Source organism: Coturnix japonica, chromosome 2 (assembly GCF_054131305.1).
Source record: "Coturnix japonica strain WE chromosome 2, WE-NBRP24, whole genome shotgun sequence".
NCBI classification, from domain to species: Eukaryota; Metazoa; Chordata; class Aves; order Galliformes; family Phasianidae; genus Coturnix; species Coturnix japonica.
The window spans coordinates 11,885,741-11,908,858 of record NC_140664.1 but is presented as its reverse complement, the minus strand read 5'-3'; the positions used below and the strand labels follow the sequence as shown (position 1 = coordinate 11,908,858).

At 37.3% G+C, this 23,118-nt stretch overlaps 1 protein-coding gene across 11 annotated transcripts in view; it reads left to right on the top strand.

Moving 5' to 3' along the window:
* The window catches only part of COL14A1 (collagen type XIV alpha 1 chain), a 104,322-nt gene that overhangs the window by 68,411 nt on the left and 12,793 nt on the right, over nt 1-23,118 (top strand). For all 11 annotated transcript variants that reach the window (XM_085539355.1, XM_032442894.2, XM_085539356.1 and 8 more), the window contains 9 exons: nt 946-1,104; nt 5,154-5,231; nt 5,532-5,618; nt 9,028-9,081; nt 9,538-9,633; nt 10,372-10,425; nt 11,584-11,637; nt 19,965-20,018; nt 21,560-21,631. In XM_085539355.1, coding sequence (XP_085395481.1) covers nt 946-1,104; nt 5,154-5,231; nt 5,532-5,618; nt 9,028-9,081; nt 9,538-9,633; nt 10,372-10,425; nt 11,584-11,637; nt 19,965-20,018; nt 21,560-21,631 — 708 coding nt within the window. The remainder of the gene's footprint in view (nt 1-945; nt 1,105-5,153; nt 5,232-5,531; nt 5,619-9,027; nt 9,082-9,537; nt 9,634-10,371; nt 10,426-11,583; nt 11,638-19,964; nt 20,019-21,559; nt 21,632-23,118) is intronic.

Below are 23,118 nucleotides of genomic sequence, written 5' to 3'. Positions count from 1 at the left end.
GGGATACTAGTCACGGAGCTCAGTTTCTCTTTAACTAAATATTTTCCGCATTTTGAATGATGATCCTTGTTATATGAGTTTGAAAGATATGAGACCAAATTCAGGGCTCCTGCTAAGCACAGAGAAAAGCAGTTGTAGAAGTCCTTCATGAATTTCTCTCCTCCACCTTGGGTTCTGAACTTCACATAGTGTACAGATATGGAGCAGAGCAGATACTGCTTTTTTACCAGCTCTCCATGTGTACTCTCCCATGCCAAAAAATTTCTATTTCTTTTGCCTGAATTTTTGCCAGTGATGAGACAGTTGTGACAATAATTGTTCTCTCTAATGGGGATGTTTTTGCTACATCAATTTTGGAGAGCAGAGTGCAAGACAAAGCAGAAGGAAGAAAGTTTCTGTACTCTGCTTTTCTATAATGCACTTGATGGGATTTGATATTCTTTCAGTGTAAAAATCTCACTGGTTTTCCTGTGTGGTGATGTATAATATACAGAGTAACTTCTATTGCTTAGTTTTGGCTTTGCAAGCAGCTATAAAGGTGAAATCCAATACTGTGTAGAAGGATCATACAGGGCCCAGGAAATATTACTGACTACATAAATCAAAGGTTCTGAGACATCTGGGTGATATATGAACCTTATTCAGTCCTTTTGTCAGTAATAAATGATTTTCTCCTGAATAAATATTCTCCTGAATAAGTGAAGTTGCCAGTTTTTTTGCAGATTTTCCTTAAGCAAAAATAAGCTAAATTCATTAAGCAGATTAGAATCACGAAGTAATTCTGGTTGGAAGGGACCTCTAGAGGCCATCTACATTAGTTGCTATGGATTAGTGTCAGTTTGGTTAGCAAACATGAAATTAGGAAATCATTCCAAAAAATGCCCAGGATGTTAATATGTTATATGTACTCCTTTGGTATGTTAAAGCATATTTTCTTTTCTTTAGCTGCATGTTGTTATCAGCAAGACTACAGCCAAAATAATTATTGACTGCAAAGAAGCAGGCGAGAAGACCATAAATGCAGCAGGGAACATTAGTTCTGATGGCATAGAAGTGCTGGGAAGAATGGTCAGATCCAGAGGACCAAGAGACAACTCTGCACCAGTGAGTAGAATAAGAACAGTTCTTTAAACCATTTGAAAATCCTAAAAACATGCATTTGGGATCTTTGCATTTTAAGTTGAGGCAGAATTAATTTGCATTTCCATAATTTCAGAAATTCTGCAAAAGCTTGCAGCAGTTCTCAGCTTGAGTAAAACTTATTAACATTTTATACCTGGTCAGACATTATTCTCAAACACATACACAAACACAGTCAAATATGTTCGGTTATGACTTGTGTTCTAGATTGTATTACACAGAGAAATGTAATATATAACTCACTTACCTGGAATTTTTGAGCTATATATTTAGTAATAATTGTGCCCTGTCTCTCTTATTCCCTCCCACTTTTTGCCCTCACGCACACTTTCTGTTCAAATATCAAATAGTTTAAATGGTTTGATAAAGATTGCCCCCCAAAACCTCTGCCTTCATATGTCTATTTCTTAACAAATTCAATATCTAAATATTAAAATATTTAAAAATGAGGAAGATTATCCCCAAATTATGTCTTTAATTCCTCTAAAATTGTTATCCTATAAACAATAATTGGTTATTCTGTTTTCATGGTGACTTATGGGATTCTTTCCATTTTGTCTTAGATAACTTTAAGTTTCGTTTGTTTTTCTAGGTAGATTTAGTTGCTGAGGGAGAACTGTCAGGCTGGTGAGAAGGGAAGGCTTCTTTGCTGAGCAGCACTGTTTGCTGATTTTCTTTGAACTTTGTTGACTGTAGGGAGAGGTTAGCATAGAATGTGATCTTTGAACTCAAGACTTGATTTGAATAGGAATGAAGTTTCAAAAACGTATTTACTTGTTATTATATGCAAGCACTCTTTTAGTCAAAAATGAGCCCTCAGAATACCTCTCTGTGCACAAAAAAAGAGCCCTTAGTACTCAAACTTGCAGATAATTATTATATCAAGTCTGTAAAGACAATTGTACAGAGAAACTTTTGTAGCCACTTCCCAATAGAAACAGAAAAAAAGGCAAGTTTAGAAAAACTTGGAATTAAAGAAGGCTTTGTAAAGAGAAGTGGAATGGAATTGAATCTTTTGTTAGAACCCAGGAATCTATAAAGGATAAATTGGCTTACCCACTCACTGAAAAATTTGGTTTTGTTCAAATGAACAGCAAAGCTTACGTAAGACTAAAAATGTGTAGCTGAAGATGTAATTTCTTTACTCCATGCAACTGTAGATGCCTTGAAGTTCTACCAAGTTACAGGCTGGTCAAGAAAGCACACTGTATTAATCCTGAATAGAACTTGTATGGATGGTCATATTTAAGACAAGAATGATGTGGGATCTTCTTCATAAATTAGAGGACATCAAAGGAAAGTAGTAGGGGGCAAGACAGTGACCCTTCAAACAACAAGTGCTTCTTTAAGTAGAATTTCGTGTATGCCAAATGTTTATGATTTGGGGGGTGTCTTGACAAATTAATGGAAAGGAAATATTGGGTGTTACTAATTGTGAAAATAGACCAAATCTGGGGCAGGGACTCCCTGATCTCAGTGTTGTGGGAAGATAGTAATTGAAATTGTTTTAATTTGATATGAAAATTGGAATTTTTGGATAGTTCAGTGTCTGCGTGTGACCATGTCTACATACCATAGTTTAACATTTTCAGAATGGTTTTAGCGTATTTTTTTAATCAATGAAAGCCAACATAGTGGAAGCAAACAAAATAACATGAATGTTGAAGTTCTGAATGCTGTTTCTCACAATATCCTCCAGACAAAATGCCCGGCAGCACATTCATAATGTGATGGGTGAATAATTGACTGGTCAGGCTCAAGCCAACTGTGTCATGGGGTGCATGAGCAGGCAAGGGAAGGAATCGTCCCACTCTGCTCTGCACTGGTGCAACATCACCTCTAGCACTGTGTACTGTTTAGGATACCACAATAGATAAAGATCACAAAACTAACAGAAGAAGTCCAAAGAAGGGCTATAAAGATGCTGAAGGATCTAGGGAGGCAGATGTATGGGGAGCATCTGAAGTCACCTGGTTTGTTAAGCCCAGAGCAGGGGCTCTTTTTCCTTATTCATGCTTCCTTTTCATCAAGATTTATCTTGTTTTACCTTCACGTATGTGTAATGTTAAAAGAATTAAGATTTGGTGTGTTCTACTGTTGGGAATGCTTCACAGAACTGTAGCTTGATCAGATAAGGATGAGTACGCTTTTCAGTATTACTAACTTTGCTTGCAGTATTGGAGAGCTAGAAAGCAAAATTGATATGAATACTCAGAATTATGAATAAAAGGCTAATGGTAGCAAAGAAAGCTTTGTTTAGTTATTTAGCTTGAGTCAGAGCAACCCACATAGTATTTTAAAATAGGAGTACTGAGTCATTCAACATTTGGATGGTGAATACAGCAATTCAGAGAATGTCTACTTGCTCATTATTTTACGCCAACATATTCTATTACTATGGATCTCTGGATTGTTTAATCCAGAATACGATTGAGTATACTCTCCTGTGTAGGACTGCATAAATTTAACCAGTAATGTCAGGCTTCTGTTGTTTAGGATAACAGAGTAGCTTGGGACAGACTGATTTATGGAAAAAGTGGAAATGCCGCTTACTTCTGACCTTGAAATGATTTCTGCACAACTGGCTGACGTCTTTCTGCAGTCTCTTTTGGAGATGTCTGATTGGCTTAAGAGTAGTACCACGTACATACCCAAGGTCATTCTGAGTTAAGCAAATTAATGAGTCTTTGTGGAATTAGTAGTCCTGAGATGCGTAATGAAGAGACGTCCAAGTGGCTCCATATGAAGCCAGCATGAATTTGAAACAGCCAGGGGCACAGACCTGTTTGACACAGGCTAGACCTTTGTGGAGCCAACCCACATGTCCAGAACTTCCCTTCATTCTACACTTCAACAACTAAACTGCTGGCAGAAAAGGAGAAATTCTATGTATGTGAAAGTATTCCTTTGTTTAAAATGTAGTAGTTGACTTGTGTAAGAAAAAAAAATGAAACAAAATCAAGGGCACCCATTTCTATTTTATTTTAACAAAAGAAATGAAGTTTTAAAGCTTCTAAAATCCGTAGCTTCATTCCTCTGTTCTAGTTTTAAAATAATGCTGCTGAAAATAATGATTTACAATTGTTTAAGTGAAAATAATAGCAAAACTAAAGATCATTCTTCTATCTCTAGCCATTTCTCAATATCTTTAACATGTGGGGCTAATTTAATAGGCTGTTCTGTTCTGTTCCCTTCTCTACTCAGTATGCAAGTAAATGAGGCAAGGAAAAAAGAATGGAAATGGAAACTGAGTAAAGCTTCATCTCTCTACACCCATTTTTTTATTCAGATCAAGGCTGTAATGGAGACACTCGGTTTTATCGCTGAGTCCTATTTAGTATATTGTTTCTGACTACCTGGCAGCAGTAATGTTTAGCAAATGTTTGTGCTCCTGTAGATTAAATTCTTCTTTATAGCGTGTTCCCAGACGTGAGGTGGGATTTTTTCTTGCTGACCACAGTTGTCATGCTTTTCACCATTTGTAACTTTTCATTGCCTGAGGATAATATGGATAAAAGCGGGCACATTCTAAAAGAAAATAGGACCGGAGAAGATGATAAATATTATCTGTGGCTCAGTTCCAGTGTAAGTAATATGCCACAGGAGATCTTGTTCCAGATAAAATCTGAGCACCAGACAAGTGGGATATTTTGAGAAGTTCAGCTCTCTTACACCTGTCTCTTAGTGCTTCCTTCGCTGGAACAAAGTATTGGGAAGCACCATTGGACAAAACCAGGAACTGGGCCAGGGAGGTGAAGACAAATGCCTACAGCACTTCACACTGAACAGCTTGCTCAATCAATAGCATATCTGATAGTTGGACACGTTGTTTAGAACATAAGCCTTTTTACAGTTTTGGTTAGCATATTTGTGACTAGCAGCTCTAAGTTGATGGCCATTCCTATGTCTAGCCTGAGCACTTGAATGAAGGTAGCTTTTCTTGCTGGTGGCTCTGTTTTGTGCTGATCTTACAACTAACAATCATCTTCTATATCATCCTTATTTTGAAACAGTTGCAGTTGCAGATGTTTGACATTGTTTGCGCTACCTCATGGGCCAATCGAGACAAATGCTGTGAGCTTCCTGGCTTGGTGAGAAACTTATTTCATTAGCTATACAATTTACTTATATCCTTCCTTTTATCAAGACAGATGTTTTAAAGGAAATGTTTGGTTTTGGTTTTTCAGTTTTTCCTGTTTTTCTTGGAAAACAGGAAGTGTTTTCAAAAATGTCCAGGTGTACTTGGATTACTTTTCCTACTGAAAGTCAATATGATGTATATTAAAGCTGTTTTAAGGCACCAGTGTAATACTATTTTTCCATTCATAAAATTCTTACTTATGAATCAAAGTTTTGTACATAAGTCTCATCGAATCTTGATCTTTCCTTAGAGAGATGAGGAAAATTGCCCTGCCCTTCCTCATGCTTGTTCCTGTTCAGAGGCTAATAAGGGTCCTCTGGGACCTCCAGGACCACCGGTAAGACTTTATTCAGGTTTTTATCCAATTGTACCAAGTTGTCCCTGTGCTACCTTTATTCCAAGACATGTAAACATACTGAAATTGTGTAACTAATAAATTTAGTTTCAAGTATCAGTAAAGGGATTCATTGACATTCAATTAGAATAAAGATGCTAAAAAAGAAAAACAAAAAAACCCAACCAATTTATAACTAAGTCAAATTTCTAATGGTTAGGAATAAGGCCTGAAGCATTAAGGGAACTGAAAGCTTTTTTAGCTTGCCAGTGAATGATGAAATATACAATCTCAAAACTTCCCTGTACTTTGTGATGTTTCTTTGCTAGCACTTCTCTAAGAGTTTACTGTATATATGTTCAGCAAGTGTCTTATGTTTCTTGTGTAACAAGTGGAACTAGAGAGTCTCATCTAGAAGACAGATATTTTACTTATCTTAGGAAGTATCTTAGGAAGATGGAATAAATCATTATTTCTCCTGGCTTATGGAAGAATTCGTATAATGGATCAGACCAGACAACTGAGATGTGAGTGACTTGAATTCAGATAACATGGCTGATTTTTGGCAGTTTAAAACAGCTGTAGGCTCTATTTACAGTAATATATTACTGATTTAGTGTAAGATAATTGTAACTAGAATGTTCTAATTGTAGAACATTCATGTGTTTTTTCTTTCACAGACAGATTGCTATCTTTGATTGGTATCTTAGGGCTGCTTGCTAAGATAGCTTGACATAAGGCCCTCTCATGAACAAATTTCATGTTTCTGTGATCATACTGTTCTGAATGATGCAAGAGCATGTTTTGAAGAGAAAGAGCCAGTGAAGAATGTAAGGGAAAATAAGCATTTTGAAAGATTTTAAAGTACACAAATTAATTAAGATCAACAATTCAGACATTACATCTTTTGCAAGAACTGTTCTTCAAGCTTTAGGTACAAAAAGGACCTTGAAAAGGAGAAATTTCACTGAAGAGGTGTGTCTTGAACAAGGAAACAATTACTGTGTTCTATTCGAGTACAGCTTATGAGTCAAGTATGGATTAAGGTTTTAATTCCTTTCTACAGGTTTCCAGTGTGTTTCTTTACAGTGGGATAATTCACATGAATCCTTTTACCACATTTCTCAGAAAAATAAAAAATGTTTAAAAATTAGTTGAATGGAAGGATTTGTGTTGCTACAGTTCAAAATCCAAATGGATCAAGAAATGCCAAAGCTTAATTCAGAAATAAATAATCAATTTTAATTTATTATATCTAAGCTTAACAGTAATTTGAGTAAGGTAACTCCCTACACAAGGAGGTTTAAAATCAATCAGAAAAGTCATAGAATCCTAGAATTATTTACATTAGAAGGAACCCTTAAAGGTCATCTAGTCCTACTCTGCAGCAAACATGGACATCTACAGCTAGACCGAGTTACTCAGAGCTTAGTCTGGCCTAACCTTGAATACCTCCAGGGAGGGATCATCCTCCACCTCTCCAAGCAACCTGTTCCAGTGCTTCACTACCCTTACTGTAAAAAAAATCTTTTACCTTATCTCCAATCTATGCTTCCCTTCTTTTAGTTTGAAACTGTCTCACCTTTTCCTATCACAACAGACCTTGCTGAAGAGTCTATCCCCTTCTTTCTTATCATTGTCTGGGCAGGGGAGAAGGTAATTCTAGAATTCAGCCTCTTCTGAGTGATTTCTTAAAATATTTTTAATTTTTTTTGCCTGACAATTACATGGCATATGGCTCGAGAAATATGTATGAGGTCTAGGAAAAGCAGAACAAGAAAAGCCAACTCGCTTTTCTTTTCTAAGCCAAACAAGAGTCAGTCACATTGCTTTGTCTGGTCAGTACTGCTCTTGGCCATTAAAATACCATGTGACTTTTCTCAAAGCCAAGGATTTTTCTGTTTTATGGATCAGAATTCTTCCATGTAGCCAGTTTTAGATATTATACCAAAAAGATTCAATAGTAAAAGGCTTCCATTTGTTCAGAACTGCATCCCTGGAAATTTTATGATCTTTTAGAAGGTAGATCATTTTAGATAAGACAAAGTATTGCTTAGAGTTAAGATTATCTGGTTGTTTTCATTATGGGTTACATTTTTTACACCTTAATCTGCCAGGCTTTGATTGTGCTGTCTGAAATTCTGTATGTAGAACAACGATAGCACGCAAACCTGATGCCTGCATCGTGTATGGAGAGCTGCAGAACTAGAGAAAGTGAGGAAGGAGACATGAAACATTATTGGATCACTTGGAGAAGTTTAATTGTAATGAAAAGCTTTCAGTGCTTCATTGGTTTTAACTAACCAAAAAAACTGAAGAGGTGAATTCATAACAGTTGATTAAGAATTGTTTCTTGGGGAAGTACTGACTCTAAAGAACTAAAAAGACATAACAGGAAATCTTGGCTGAAACTAGAAATGAAAGAAATGACAAATTTGATATTATTATACAATCCTATTAATGCTGGGATTTAACCACTAGAACTAGTTTATAGGAAAAATAAGGGAAGCTCTTATGATGTTTTCAACTTAAATCAATGCTTTTCTGGAATTTGTGCTTTTGCCATGCTAGGATTACTGGGTTCAAGACCAGACTCACTGTGAATCTTAAAGCAAATGATTCAGTTACAATGTCTAGTTGTACACAGTCCTTTTTGACTACAAAGGTCAGAGTCTCTGTAATGCTTATATCCCAAGAGATAAAGGAATATACTCAAGTGAAGGAAGAGGGAAATTGACCTGAAAAAATGTGGAAAACAATCTTTATGCTGTCCTGGAGGATAAAGCACATCCAGCATGTATATGCAAAACACATTCATGGCAGCTGTCCATAGGTATATGCAACTCCAGTGTCTCAGATGATACTAATAAGAATGTCAACATTTGGTTAATAAATGATTAACAGATGTAGGCATCACTGACGAAAGTAAGAATGACAAAAATAGGTGGAAGATTATTTGCCTAAGTGTAACACTAAATTTGACCATTGTAAATTTAGTAGACACTGGAGTTGTCCTTGGTGAAAAATATTCCTTAGTAATTGAAAACTCAGCCTTTAACAACGTGGTGATCCTGAGAAGAATGGACAGATGTGCAGGAGGTTTCAGCAACTGAAGGGGAGCCCATGACCACATGTATGCACTTCTATCCCTATTGTAGGCTCCAGTGATATTTTGATACTTACTGTGTGTGCATTCTTGGCTCTGGAAATTAGATACATCTGCATTTAAATCTGCTTCTATATATGACCACACTGAAGTCTGTTCTCAGTTTAATTACTCCACTGGAAGGATCTGGACAGGATACTCACTGTGATTCAAGAAAAGGAAAGAAACGTTTGGGCTTCTCTGGATTTCGTTTCTATTTATTTGAAAGTTTTGGTTTTCAGAAAGTCCTGTGCTTGTACTTCACAGGGTGGTCCAGGTGTCAGAGGTGCCAAAGGTCATCGTGGAGATCCAGGTCCAAAGGTACTTTGTACAGCACTATACAGTTGTCAGATGCACAGGCTCTTGCTTTATTTCTGCTGCATGTAAACCATGAAATGAATTCCAGATTCTCTACTGTTGCTGGGGAAAATGCATAGTGAAATGCCATTGGTGTTTCGTGTGTCTCTTTTCATGACAATCACTTGTTACGTGTGTTTCTTGATAAAAGAAATAAAATCCAGAATGCTGCTACGGCAGCATAAATCTTTTTTAAAATTATTATTATTATTATTATTATTATTATTATTATTATTATTATTATTATTATTATTATTATCTCTAAAGGAGCCATGCCTTTTGAAAATGGAACACTAACTGTTCACTCAAATGTTAACTCATATTTCAGATGTTTCTGAGTCTATCAGTACTTAATTCTTCAAACAGAAGCTGCCTTTGTCCATATGATAGGAGTTTAACTTATGGCCTGTGTTACTTTAGGGACCAGATGGACCTCGAGGTGAAATTGGTGTTCCTGGACCTCAAGGACCTCCAGGACCACAAGGACCCAGCGGACTTTCTATTCAAGGCCTTCCAGTGAGAATTACAAAAACAATAGGGTTTTCTTCTGTGTTTTGGGCACCATATATCCTAGATTAGACCAAAATGTCTTTTGGTGTTCTGATCAGAATCAGCATTTCAGTATTTGAGGGGAAGCTGCATATTTGGGTTTAATCTACAGTGGAAGGGATTTAATACCAGCATTCCAGTTGGCACTTGGATATGAACTTCTTATTAGCTGGAGGAATTTAATCAGTTTGCTGTGACTCAGGTATGAGCATCCAAGCCTTGAAACAAGTGAAAAAAGAAATTGTGGTAGGGGAGTAACATGGCCCCGAACCAAAATGTTAATATTTAATCTTTCTTCTAGTTGTGGAATTGCTCATTGCAGATCAGTTCTGACTTGAAAGGTATACCTAAGCAAGAACACCGTATTTGCTGCCAAAACTGAGCAATAGTATTCACTACACTTAAGAGTCTGTCATCACAGGAGATGATTAGGCCTGGAATTTGGAAAGCTATTGTGAAATAAGTATCAGAATTTCATCACAATCACACATTGACAGAACAATGAACCAAGAGGACAAATCTGTTTTATATCCATCTCCGGTAGATGGGTGCGTACAAGTCCTGAAAGGCATCAGATAAATGTCTTTTTTTTTCTGCTAGACTTGTTTCATAATTTTACTGTTATAACACCCTTTCTTTTTTTCTACTGCACTACAGTAAAAATATGGCAAAGTAATTTCTTAAAACTACATATTCTTGATGCAGGGCCCACCGGGTGAAAAGGGAGAGAAAGGAGATCTTGGATTTCCCGGCCTGCAGGTATTCTCTATGTTATTGTTCGACCTGTCACTTACTAAGTTTGTGTTGAACTGACATCATTGTGAATTTAAGGCACATAACCAGAACTGCTGAGAAGTTTGTTGTCATGGTAAATTCAAATGGATATTTAGAAGCAGGAATCTAGGGTATGCTGGTATGCACTGACCAAATTGTTCAGGGTCTGAAGAACTGGTTATTTTCTCGACCTTGTTAAATACTGAAATTGGGTCTGTAACAACTTAGAAAATATTGACTTTTAAATTTCTGCTTGTGTAGTGAATTATTGCTAACATCTGCTTATGTTCACTTTAAGCATAGTAAATTCCTCCTGGAATTATATAGGAGGACATATTAGGCAGTTAATTTTTTTCCTAGGGTATCATTCACAAGATCAGCATATTAAAAACTGTAACTTTCAGTGAATCTTAATTCATGTCTGGTATTTAGAAAGGAGTTTTCATTCCAGTTGATTACTGCTTCCCAGGATTGTTTGCTCTTCCTTTTTCTTCTCAGTATATCTTCCCACTGTTTATTGGTTGTTACCATGTTCCCCCCTGTTCGCATATGTTAGGGATAGTAAACCCATGCAATCTTTCCTCATAAATAAGTTTTGTCAGCCTTCTGGACAACCATAGTAATGGCTGCTCTGCTGCTTTCATGAACCAGAGAATGAGATTTCATTTAAACAACGTGGAGCTGTGCTGGACATAATTTGTAATCATACTTAGGTCATTTCATATTGCTACACTGGCTTCAAACCATGTAGTATCAGTATTTCTTTTAGAAAAGAGAAATATCATTTATTCCTTCAGATTAAGATACAGATTCATGCAGTAGAGTCATATTGACACAACACTAGAATGATGCAGATTTCTTTACAGCTTAGCAGCATAGGAAGGCTGATGCAACTTTGTCAATGTCCTTACGAGAGGATTGCAGTGAGGCAAAATGCACGAATGAGTGTGCATTTTAACAAAGTGTATTTAAACATCCCTCATTACACAGAAATACCTTCATTACTAACGCTTCTATGGTCCCAACCATTATCAATTCCCCGTTTCATTTATGAAAAGGCATGCCATGCAGTTAAATTGGAAAGTGATTTTGTTGTATTCTGTTGAATTATCTCATTGCTGGTTCTCCCTTTATAATGCTTAGGGTGTCCCAGGAGCTTCAGGTTCACCTGGAAGAGATGGAGCTCAAGGTCAAAGGGTAAGGTAAAATGAAGTTGTGTTTGTTTTAAAGGATTCCATTCCAAAATGGATATGCTTCCTAGCATGGCCAATTTATTGTAGCTTATGTCATTTACGTTCTGTTGTTTCTGGAGACCTGTATCTCTGTGCCAGTAAGAAGAGATGGCAGCGATAGGGTGGAGTATCTTTCCATCTGCTAAGTCAAGGTTGCGTAATACTAGGTGAGCAGTGGGGGCACCATGCGCCATGTCTGCACTTAATGCCTTTCAAAGGAATAGATGTTGCTGTTTCCACCATTGCCAATTAGTTCATTTGCTTGTATGTTTAAAATTAGATGGTGGGTAAGTGTTACACAATAATCATGCAATCAAGTGATCTATCTAATTATTGAATAATGAAGACAGTTGCAAGGGCACCTTATATTGAATGTGAACACATGTAGGAACTACTGATGTGAGGAAAGTTTGAATAAGAATATAAAAATGTGGTCAACCTCATTCTGCTTCTGGAAGAACAAATGGAAGTACATTCTGCCCAGGAATTAGTAAAAGACAAATTTTCAAATTCATATGTGTAGTAAAAACTATACATTAAATCCTTCTCCTTGGGAGGACTTTTATTATTAGTTAGGTGCTAGAAGGCCATCATTAACATAGAACAATGTTTCTGTATACAGCAGAAGTTCACTATTAAATATGACTTTTCAGTTACCCTTGAACAAGATTTATGTATTTATGTTTCTTTTTTTTGTAAATTGTAATGTACTCATTTCTGGTAAATCTCAACCTTCTTTGGATTTCTGGCATTTACCTGTAAACATGTTATAAAAATACATGCGTATCTCTATGATGATATGTGTAGTTGAGCTCATTACTATAAATTTAAACATGTGCTTAAACACTTTCACTATTGTGAGTTTAAGCAAATAATTTAAATATGTAAATTCTTCTACTGAAATTACTATAGAATTTAGGCAATGCATGGATGTTTTTCCTCTAAAACAAAGAAATTGATTTTATTAAGATAAAGATTTGCACAGCATTATCATCAGATGAATAACATTCTAATCAGATGAGTAGACTCAATTTTAATTAACATGTAATGAAATATGAAGATAAATGTATTCATTTTCCTACTTGCTGCCTTTTATATAGAAGCTCATTTTTTTTACATGATTTTAATCTCTTCTCTTTGGCTGTATTGTATCTTTTCCCCCTAAGTTCCCCGAGCTTGGTATCACCTGTCCATCTCCATGTTAGTAAAGATTTGGAGCCTGACGGACATTTGGATTTTTGCCACAGTGTTTGTCTAATCTTGGCCATAGCCAAGTTGAAGTGATGTTGTTCTAGAAATTGTTGGTGTGAGTGGCATGTACACCCTATTTCTCATTCCTGATCAATAGTTTAACTGAGCATTTTGCAATTTGCGGTGAAAAGTACCCAGAGTTTTTACTTCATGCTATAGCTACCATCTTTTGCAGTTGAGTCACTCAGCCCTGTCTGTGTTAGTCAGCAGTCCAGAATTAATCTAGTTTTCCTACATATGGAACTCAGCAGGTTGATACAGAGAAATTAAGCTTCTGAGAAAAGCACGGGCTAAGACTGGTGCAGCAAAGGTTTTTGATACAACATGGAAAGGGCATTCAGTTCTTCTGTAGAAGACCCAAGCATTGTCTATAATATGGAAGGGCAAGTAAATAAATAGCCAGTTTTAATATATGAAGTAATCATGTTTGGCTCATGTGTTCATTTTCTTCTGTTGCTCATCAAAGTAGCTGGATAAGTATCTCAGATCTCACAGAAATAGGTCTGTTAACCTCTTATTGTCTCTGTGTGACCTTATGCAATATTGTGCAGCAGTAATTATTTCTATGGCAACAAATAAGTGTGTTTTATTAATTTTGTGGTGTTGGAACTTATTTGATTACTGTGAAGTTATGACAAAATAAAATTGCATTTGATGAGTGAAGATCCAAGCCAATGATATTAACAAAGTGTCTTTGAAGACCAAGCATTGGAGAAAGGCATAATTCGGAAAGGCGTAACTGCAGCAACAGCAAAAAGGAACTGGAAAATTCCTAAGAAGTAAATTACCTTTTTGTATAATGTTTCCTTTGTTGGGCTTCCTCCTGTTAGCCAAGATGCCAAACTATTTTACGGCTATTAAACTATTAGAACTGAGATCTTATACATCATTCTTAGCTTAGCCATCATTTCCTCGTTAATATTTTTTGTTCATTGAAATATTTTAATTATAGCATGGAACCAGTGCCACAAAGCACTTAAGCAGATGACTAAATCACATCAGGTTTAAAGGGAGGTAAGCATGCGACTGATGTTTTTTGGGAGATTTCTGAGAGCTTGTTTGAACAACGAAGTTTACTAGAACAACTGTTTACTAGGAGAGTGGTTAGGCCCTGGAACAGGCTGCCCAGGGAGGTTGTGGATGCTCTGTCCTTGGAGGTGTTCAAGACCAGGTTGGATGGGACCCTGGGCAACCTGATCTAGTACATGTGTATGTTTGGTGGCCCTGCCAGGCAGGGGGGTTGGAACTACATGATCCTTGAGGTCCCTTCCAACCTGGGTCATTCTGTGATTCTGTGAACTGGGGATAACGTGATAAGAGACTCAAGAAGTCCTGCAGTCAAAGATGTTTCTCATCCAGTTACTTCACTTCTATGGTACTTCCTTTTTTCTTTTGAATTCTAACATTTTTCACTTATGCTTTTATTATTGAAATCAATTCAGAAAAGGTCTTTATTTTTTTACTCTTTGTATTTAATTTAATTAGAAGTTAATCTAGAAGTAGTTTTCTGTGTTTCTGAACTGCTTTTTAATACCTGTTTAGTTTTGCTTGTTGTGGATCTTAGTAAGGAGTTAAAAAACTGGAGCATCTTCACTGTCTGGTGTGAGTTCATACGAAGATTATTTTTATAATGAAACACCTTTTCTACCAAAAAAACCCACCAAACAAAACCAAAACAAAAGAGTGATGTTATAAAAATACTGTGTGAAATTGGAATTAGAGGAATAAATGTGTCTTCTGATAATAAAGCAAACTTTCTGAATATTCCTGATCCTATTTCTGGTTTATATGTACATTTCAGACTATAGTGTGAGCATTCTCCTGTCCTCTCATCAGCTTCAAGTTACAAAAGAGTGATATCAAAGATTTTATAAAATACAAAAAGGTTTCTTTTTGATTTTATTTTACAACCAGTTTTGTAGTTGTTTAGTGTGCTCTCTTACTGTCCTGTATTTGTAGCTGGCAATATACACAGGCTTTTACTAAAGGGAACAGATTGTGTTTCTCTCAAGCATATCTTATTGAAAGATACAGCTTGAATAGCACGCTGGAGAATCCGAACTGACGTCATGTATCCTGGTGAATATGTAGGCTGTAATTAGACTCTCTTGTGCTTTTTGTTTGTCTTTTTCAGCCAAGAGTAGAAAGTTTGGAAACAGAGTGAGACTGACCCTTCTTTAGATGTGTAGGTAGAGAGGGGAAAAGTCTTCTCTTTCCCATATCTCCATGGCTACTATCCAAGGTGAAGTCACGGTTGCAATCCTTGTTTTTTCTTGCAAAGTTCAAGCCACTCCAGTGGACAGATCTACACAGCTGTGACAAGGGAAGTCTAATCACACAGTCACAGAATGGCTGAGGTGGGAAGGGATCTCTTGAGGCCATCTGGTCCAAACCCCCTCCTCAAGCAGGGACAGTCCATGCAGGCTGCCCAAGACCGTGTCCAGGTAGCTTTTGAAAATCTCCGAGAAGGGAGACACGGAGACTCCACAGCTTCTCTGGGCAACCTTTGGCAGTTTTCCATCAACTTCAGAGTCTGTCTTCATAACCCCATGCTGTACTCTTTCCAGTATGTCCATGTCTTCAGAACTGGACATAGTGCTTCAGATGTGGCCTCACCAGTGATGAATAGAAGGGAAGGGTCACCTCTCATGACCTTCTGGCAAAACTTTACCTGATATAGCCAAGAATGCCATTAGACTTCTTAGCAGCAAAGTGCACGCTGCTGACTCACAGCCATCTTTGTGTCCATGAGGGCACCCCAGAGCCTTTTATTTCAAGCTGCTTTCCAGCTGAAGTTCCCCAGCATGTCCTGGTGCCTGGAGATGTTCCTTCCCAAGGACAAGACTCTGCATTTCTCCTTGCTGGGAAACAGTATGATTCTGGGGGAAGCTCTTTCAACTTGTATCTGCTTCCTTTTGTCCTATCACTGTGCACCTATCAGATTATTCTGGTCACATCTCTTCTTCTTGGGTAATTTAAACAGTAATAGGATTGTCCCTTATGTTTTCTCCTCCAGGCTGAGCAAACCAGTCTATTTCAGCCTCTCTTCATATGTCCTGTGCTCCAGGCCCTGACCATTTGGTGACCCTGAACTGGATTTGCTCCAGTATGTTAATCTTTAGGAAGGTCAAAACCAAAGCACACCTGCTGCTGAACCTGGTGGCTGAGCTCCTGTAGTCAGAATGTGGTTGGTCTTTGTTGCAGGGCCATGCTGATGACTCATGTTCAGTCTGTTGTCCCCTAGGGGCCCCAGATTATTTTCCACAAAGGTGCAGAAATGTGTCCATGCATGTCAGCACGAGCTGTGCCACATCTTTTGCTCTGAGGATCTCTTTAATTTAGAAGTGAATGTATAGTCAGAGGGAAGCATATACAATATGCTTCTATTTAAAAGTTAACTGTAATGAAAACTTGAATAATTAACAAAAGATATGCAAGAAATACGTTTTAAGCTATGAAGAATTAATGCTGAATTAATTTCAGACTATCAGCTCATAGAAGAAAGGAAATTCTAAGTCAACTTATTCTTGTGTGTTGAGACAGAACTAGTCCATAGTGGTTAGTAAAAGGGTGTGTGTTCTGAACAAAGCTTCCAAAGAGCTACATTTCTGTTCCTTTTCTGGGTTTGCTGTAATCAAAAATAGCTCGTGTTGGTGCATAATCTTTTGAGAGCTACACCTCAGATTAATATGTTGGTAGTGTTTACTAATAATACTGGGACCCCAGTACAGGAAGGATGCGGAGCTGTTGGATTGGATCCAGAGGAGGACAGTGAAGATGATCAGAGGGCTGGAACACTTCTCCTATGAAGAAAGATTGAAGGAGTTGGGCTTGTTTAGCATGGAGAAGAGTCTCTGGGGAGACCTCATTGTACCCTTCCGGTACTTGAAAGGAGCTTATGAGCAAGTGGGGGACCAACTTTTCTCATGTTCTGAAAGTGACAGGACAAGGGTGAATGGCTTTAAGCTAAAAGAGAGTAGATTTAGGTTAGTTGTTAGGAAGAAATTTTTCATGTGGAAGATGATGAGGCACTGGAAAAGGTTGCACATGAAGGCTGTGGATGCCCCATTTCTGGTGGCATTCAGGGAGGGTTTGGATGGGATCCTGGGTAGCCTGGTCTAGTGGTTGACAACTGCTAATGGTGATGGGGTTGGAACTAGGTGATCTTTAAGGACCACTCCAACCTGAGCCATTCTATGCTATTTCTCTCATGTTGTTTGTTGTTGGTTTTTTTTTAACAAGAGGATTTTTTATTTTATTTATTTATCTTTTTTTCATCAGAAAAAGAAAAAAAAACAAACAACAACCTAAAGGTAAGGTAGTCATAGGTTCCAGTTTGTACTTGGTTTTTACATATATTCAAAAGCAGCATGTGGAAGTCCTTCAAGACTCAGTAGCTTCAGTTGAGATTTTGCCAGTGTTTATCCTATTTGAAAAACCACTTCTCCGCAAATACCCCAAACAAAGTTTGAGCTGCCAAAAGCTGAAGGGTTTGTAGTGAAGTCAGCAGCAGCCTTTACTGCCTTCATCAGGGTAGAGATTTAGGTGGTACCTATGTTCTGTGATGCCCTTTGTATTCTAGCAAATTATACTTCAGATAAAAAAGCAATTGTAGCTACACTGTCTCTCCATTGATCTTTTTTCATGCTATTATCCTAGTGTGCTCCAATTTAAGATGACTATGCAAAACAATATTCATCTTGATTCTAAGCTGCTCTCCATTTGAGGCCATAAGAGATTAAGTGCTGTTGTGCTGTGTAATTGCTTCTGGAGATAGTGAAGCAAAGAAGAAATTTCAGTAAACAGCGGTGTGAATTACATTGTTAAGGCTTCAGTGCTCTGAATATAGCTTGTGAATTCTCACAGTACTCTATTTTTTTATACATTACGTAGACCAAAAATAATGGGAAACAAGAGCCAGAAGAAATACATTCCCAGTCTTTTTGCCAGTTTCCTGTTACTTTACTAATCTTCCCTTCTTCCAAGTTCAGAATCAGATCCATTCTGGCCATCAGATGATCTGAATAGTGTCACTGAAGCATAAACAAATATCTTTGGTCTTTAACCTACATGAGAGAATAGGTAGAATACTCACACTTGAATGCAACCTCTCTTTGTCATTATTTATAAAAAGCAGTTTTCACAGTTTATAAGTATAATAGGAAGTGATTTTCTGTGGCCAAGAGATACACACACAGTGCCAGGAGAACTGAATCCTGGGAACAGATAAGGGATGGGAGCAGCGAAAAGAAAATCGTTCCTAAAAAATAAATTGTGAATTGTATTCGAAGAAGATGTGATAGTGCTGATCATTCTGTTAGCTCTACACTTTGACTTGGATGGGAGAAGGGATGGACATCGTACAGTGTTATTTTTATGCTATATTCTGGAAGTCAATGGAAGGCTCTCCACTTCCTTCCCCAGTAGATAAATTAAGCCCTCATGCGTGTCCAGACAGTTTTCATCTTGCCTTAGTACTAATCAAAGATAAGCGTGGATCTTAAATCTTTGTTTTAAAAGTGAAATATACTCGTAAACATGAAGATACTGATTTTCCTGACAGCCATACTGTTAGTGCTGATTCTTTCTGAGTGTCAGAAATCCTATTTCATCATTGGTAACGTAGTTCAGAGTTCCTTCTGCCATCCTGTTTCCTTTAGAAATATTGTTTTTGAGGAATGAATTCACTTCCCTCATGTTGCAAACATGTTTGAATTGAGCTGGACTTGCAACCTTTTCTCTGTGTATGTCCTAAAACTACTGATAACAGAAACCTTATTTCAATGCAATGTTGATATTGCTTTTGCTTTTGTGCTGGGGGACCTGCTTTGTACTTTGGATCTTCAAAAATCATCCGACCGCATTATGAAATAGGAAAATATTTCCTTATCAACCTGGAAGATGCATAGATGGCAGAATACAGATTGATCATTATGGCTTAATTTACCATCATTTTACCACATTCTTGTGGTGTATTTTTTTAAAAACAATGCTTTCTAGGTACATGACAGGTGATATTCCCACACCAGGTTTTTTATTCCATATGAAAGCAGTTTTTAATGTTTCCAAATCATGTAAAGCATAATACACCTAGCTCGTGCTATCTTAATTACTGAAACTATGTCAGAAATAATATCTCAGAAAACAAGAAAGAAACATCTTTTTCTGTAGCTTTACAGATCAGCTGTCTCTATTAAGAACTAGAATGTTCTTTAATCTGGGTGTGAGCATGAACACTTTAAAAACCTCACTTTCCTTCTACTGTTACCTCAATATTCTGGTCTTGAGCCAGTAATAGGAGTATATTTCTCCTTTTTACTTTGTATATTAATTAAATAATTGACATATTACTATACCGTTCAGAAATCTTTTTTATAGCATGTGGACACAAAGTGAGTATTTTGGTTAATTTGCAAGCATACTTTACTGATGATAGTGTATTTTCTTCTACATCTGGTCAGCCTTTCTTCCCTGATTTGCTTGCTTTCCAGTCTCCAAGTTATCTTTAGTTTCTGGCTCTAATTTCTGGAAGCTCTGAAGCACGTTCCTAATGTAAACCACATGAGAATCCCTATCGTACTCTCATTATGCTGCTTCCTGAGTCGGGACCTCTATGATAGCTGGTACATATGGACAGTGTTGCTGGATAGGGAGATACACGGCAATTGCAGTCTTTCAGCACTTAATCCATGGGACTATGAACAGTCACAACCAGTGAGAACAGACCTGGAAGTGTGACCTGTCTTGTTGGAGACAAGATGGACAGCAAACCCACTTTATAGCAACATTATAAATGGAATTTATTTAGAGGAGAAAAGTTCTAGTACAACATTTTTGCACTACTTTCTAATTTCAAAAGTACAGTGAAACCGTAGTTGGATTTCTTAAAGTACTGGCTATTCTGTAGTTCCTTTTAAGAAATAAATTCTCCCCAGAGCAAAAAAAAAAGAGAAAAAAGAAAAATCCTTCTAGCAGAAATGGAACAGATTAATAACTCATGTATAAAAATCTGATAAAATTATATACATTTCTCTTTTCTAGGGCCTTCCTGGCAAAGATGGACCCACAGGCCCACAAGGACCTCCTGGCCCAGTTGTGAGTATTGTCCATTGACTTTATTGCTGTAAAGATCGGCAGAACTTTGGGGGGCTGTAGGTCACTGTTATCTAAGCAAGGCCAAAGGTTTTCCCTGGAAGCTAAAAATCTCATGACTCACAGAGTTGGCAGAAAGCTGCTTATCCAGTGTCATTTCTTTCCATTCTCACTTAGATCAAGAAAGAAAAATGTCTCCCCTGGAGAGAAGAGAGTTGTTCCACCAATAGGTTGATAGTTTGCTCCTAGCTGAATAGCAGTACTACATAATAGAAATGAATGTTGTTGCCATTTGGGATAAGACTTTATTTTCTGTAAGAAATTGCACTCGGGATTATTAGCTGAAGTGAGCTGCTCAGTTTGCTAGGATTGGAGGCTGAAGGTGAGTGCAGATATTCAAAATGCTTTCATAGAATAATCAAAAAAGACAGCAGGGACCTCATTCAGCCTTCAATGCAAGATGTACATTTGCTTCCAGAGTCAGTTTCATACTTCTCAGCTAGCATAGTTAGGCAAAGTTAATGCCTTTTTGACAGATTTACATTAGTAAAACTGCTGATGGTGTTGAGTGTTCTCCACACAGAGAATCATAGAATTATAGATATCTCAAGTTGGAATGTACCAATGAGGATCATTGAGTCCAGCTCCTGGATCCACACAGGACCACCCAAAATTCAAACCACATTTTTAAGAGTGTTGTCCACAATCTCTTGAACTCACGGCTTAGTGTTGTGACCACTGTCCTGGGGAGCCTGACCACTCTCTGGTGAAAAACCTTTTCATAATACAGAGCCTGTCTGTCCCCTGACACAACTCCATGCTGTTCCCTTGGGCCTTGTCACTGTCATCAGAGAGCAGAGCTTGGTGCTGCTCCTCCATTCCCCTGTGAGGAGCTGTAGGCTGCCATGAGGCCCTCACTCAGCTCCATTGAGTAACTAGCTAGTAGGTTGTTTTGCTGAAATGACATTTCTCACTATGTCCTCATGCTATTTATTTAGCTCATATTCAGTCCAATCCTTGGAAAAAAGATTCTTTATTATGCTCATGTAATCTGAACACAATTTTTCTGTCAGCCCAACAGTTGATCTACGTTGTTAGGATTGCCCAGTCCATGATAACCAGCTGAATGATGAAATATATCTGGAAGATTTCTGGCAGAGATGTATTGAGGCATAAACTATTTTGTTTGTGATATCATAGTCATAGAATCATAGTCTCGTGCAGGTTGGAAGGGACCTTAGAGATCATTGAGTCCAACCCCCTGGGATTCAAGCCTCTGTAGCAGAGCGGCACTTCTACCACTTGCACCATAGGGGGGATTTGAACCCAGGGCCTCCGGTGTTGCAACACGGCATTCCAACAACCAAATTTCTGCTGACTTTGAGTATAGCACCTTCCTTCAAAATGTACCTGTGCTTAATAATGCAACTCTAAGTGAGGGAGTATTGCTTTATGGACTTCTCCTGCATCATAGCTATTTCTCTCAGCACGCCTTGTAGATGTTGATTGTCATCACTTATATTTTCTTTCTCTTTTCCACGTAGGGAATACCTGGTGCACCAGGTGTTCCAGGTATTACAGGAAGCCAGGGGCCTCAAGGTGACGTTGGAGCTCCTGTGAGTACCATAAGTTAATACTGATTTATTTGTTATTGTGCATTCATTAATTTCTGATCCTGGCTTCGCTGTTCTCGTAACTCCTGAGTATTTAAAACTTATGATCTGTTTGCAGTTAGTGGTTAAGCAAAATGTCTTTCTTTGTTTTTCATATTTAAATGTACTTGATGATCTTGCATGCAGTGTTTGGAATATATGAATGAGAGTCAAAATTAAAGGTTAAAGTGAAAGTAAAAACATAATATTGCATGATCTTGTACTCTGTGTGCAATTAGTTTTTCCTTTTCTTTCCTTGCTTTTTAAGTTAAAATATGCCTTTTATTAATCTGAGTATTTCAGAAATAATTTTATTCTTATTATCATACTGTAAAAATGTTGTGGGAATGAAAAACTGTCTTCAGAGTCACTTTGGATTTACATCAGAGAAACTCTTTAATGATAATGGCTTTTCCTGTAATGCAATTATAAATATGAGTTTCAGAAAGTTTGACCAGCAACTTAATTGAATGCAAAATCACACCCTTTATACCTAAAATTAGTGTTATGAGCCTTTAGTACTGAATTTATCTTTCTGGTATTATTTCCATTTTTATACAATAAAACAGTTTAACTAGAAGAAAGTAATCTGATGATAAAGTGTGAGTATAAATTACATAAAAGAGCTGGAAAAAATACAATGGACCTCTTCTCTGTAATAGTTCAGATTACATTGATGTTTTAGCACTTCATTACTTGGCTAATTATAAAATGTACTCATTTTTTTTTGCACACATCAAAGTGAATGTTCTCTTTAGTCTTTGAAGACACCTGGATGGGGCAGTGTGTGCTTCATACTCGATTTGTAGAGTAGATTTGTTTTTTGTCTCTTCGGAGAGTAGTCTCAAGCAAGCATTTTATTTGGTTAAGTGGCCATTCAGTAACTGATAATATATAAGCAATGGTAACAGGCTAATGTAGGATTCTGCATGCTTTCTAAGTGTCTGAATCTGTAATCTGAAAGGAGATTTGATGAGCTATGGAAATTCTTACTGTCAGTGTGTAAGACATTGCCCATTCAGTTCATATCCAAGCACGTATTCCAGATACTGAACTAAATCTCCAAGAGTGTAGATATTCCTGTGAATCATGTAAGGCCTTTACTACAAAAGTTTAATAGTTCTGAAAAATATGGCTAGATGTGTGAAAATTGAATTTTAGTAACTGTCTTTCCTCGTGGTAGACTTCTATAAAATAGACCTAAAAATAATCTTTCCATTTTTGTAGGAGTTTCGTTTTTTCCTACGATAGAAGGATAAAGTAAGCTTTAGCTAGGAATTAGTCAGCAGGTTAACTCTTCACATGGACCTTGATTTGTTTCAGGAGAACCTGAACAGGAGTCCTTGTTTGGCCTACCGTAAAAGCCTCTGCTGGCAATGCTGCACCTGCTTAATGATCCTTACCATTATTACAGTATTACCTGATCTTTACTGTCATGATTTTCCAAGCAG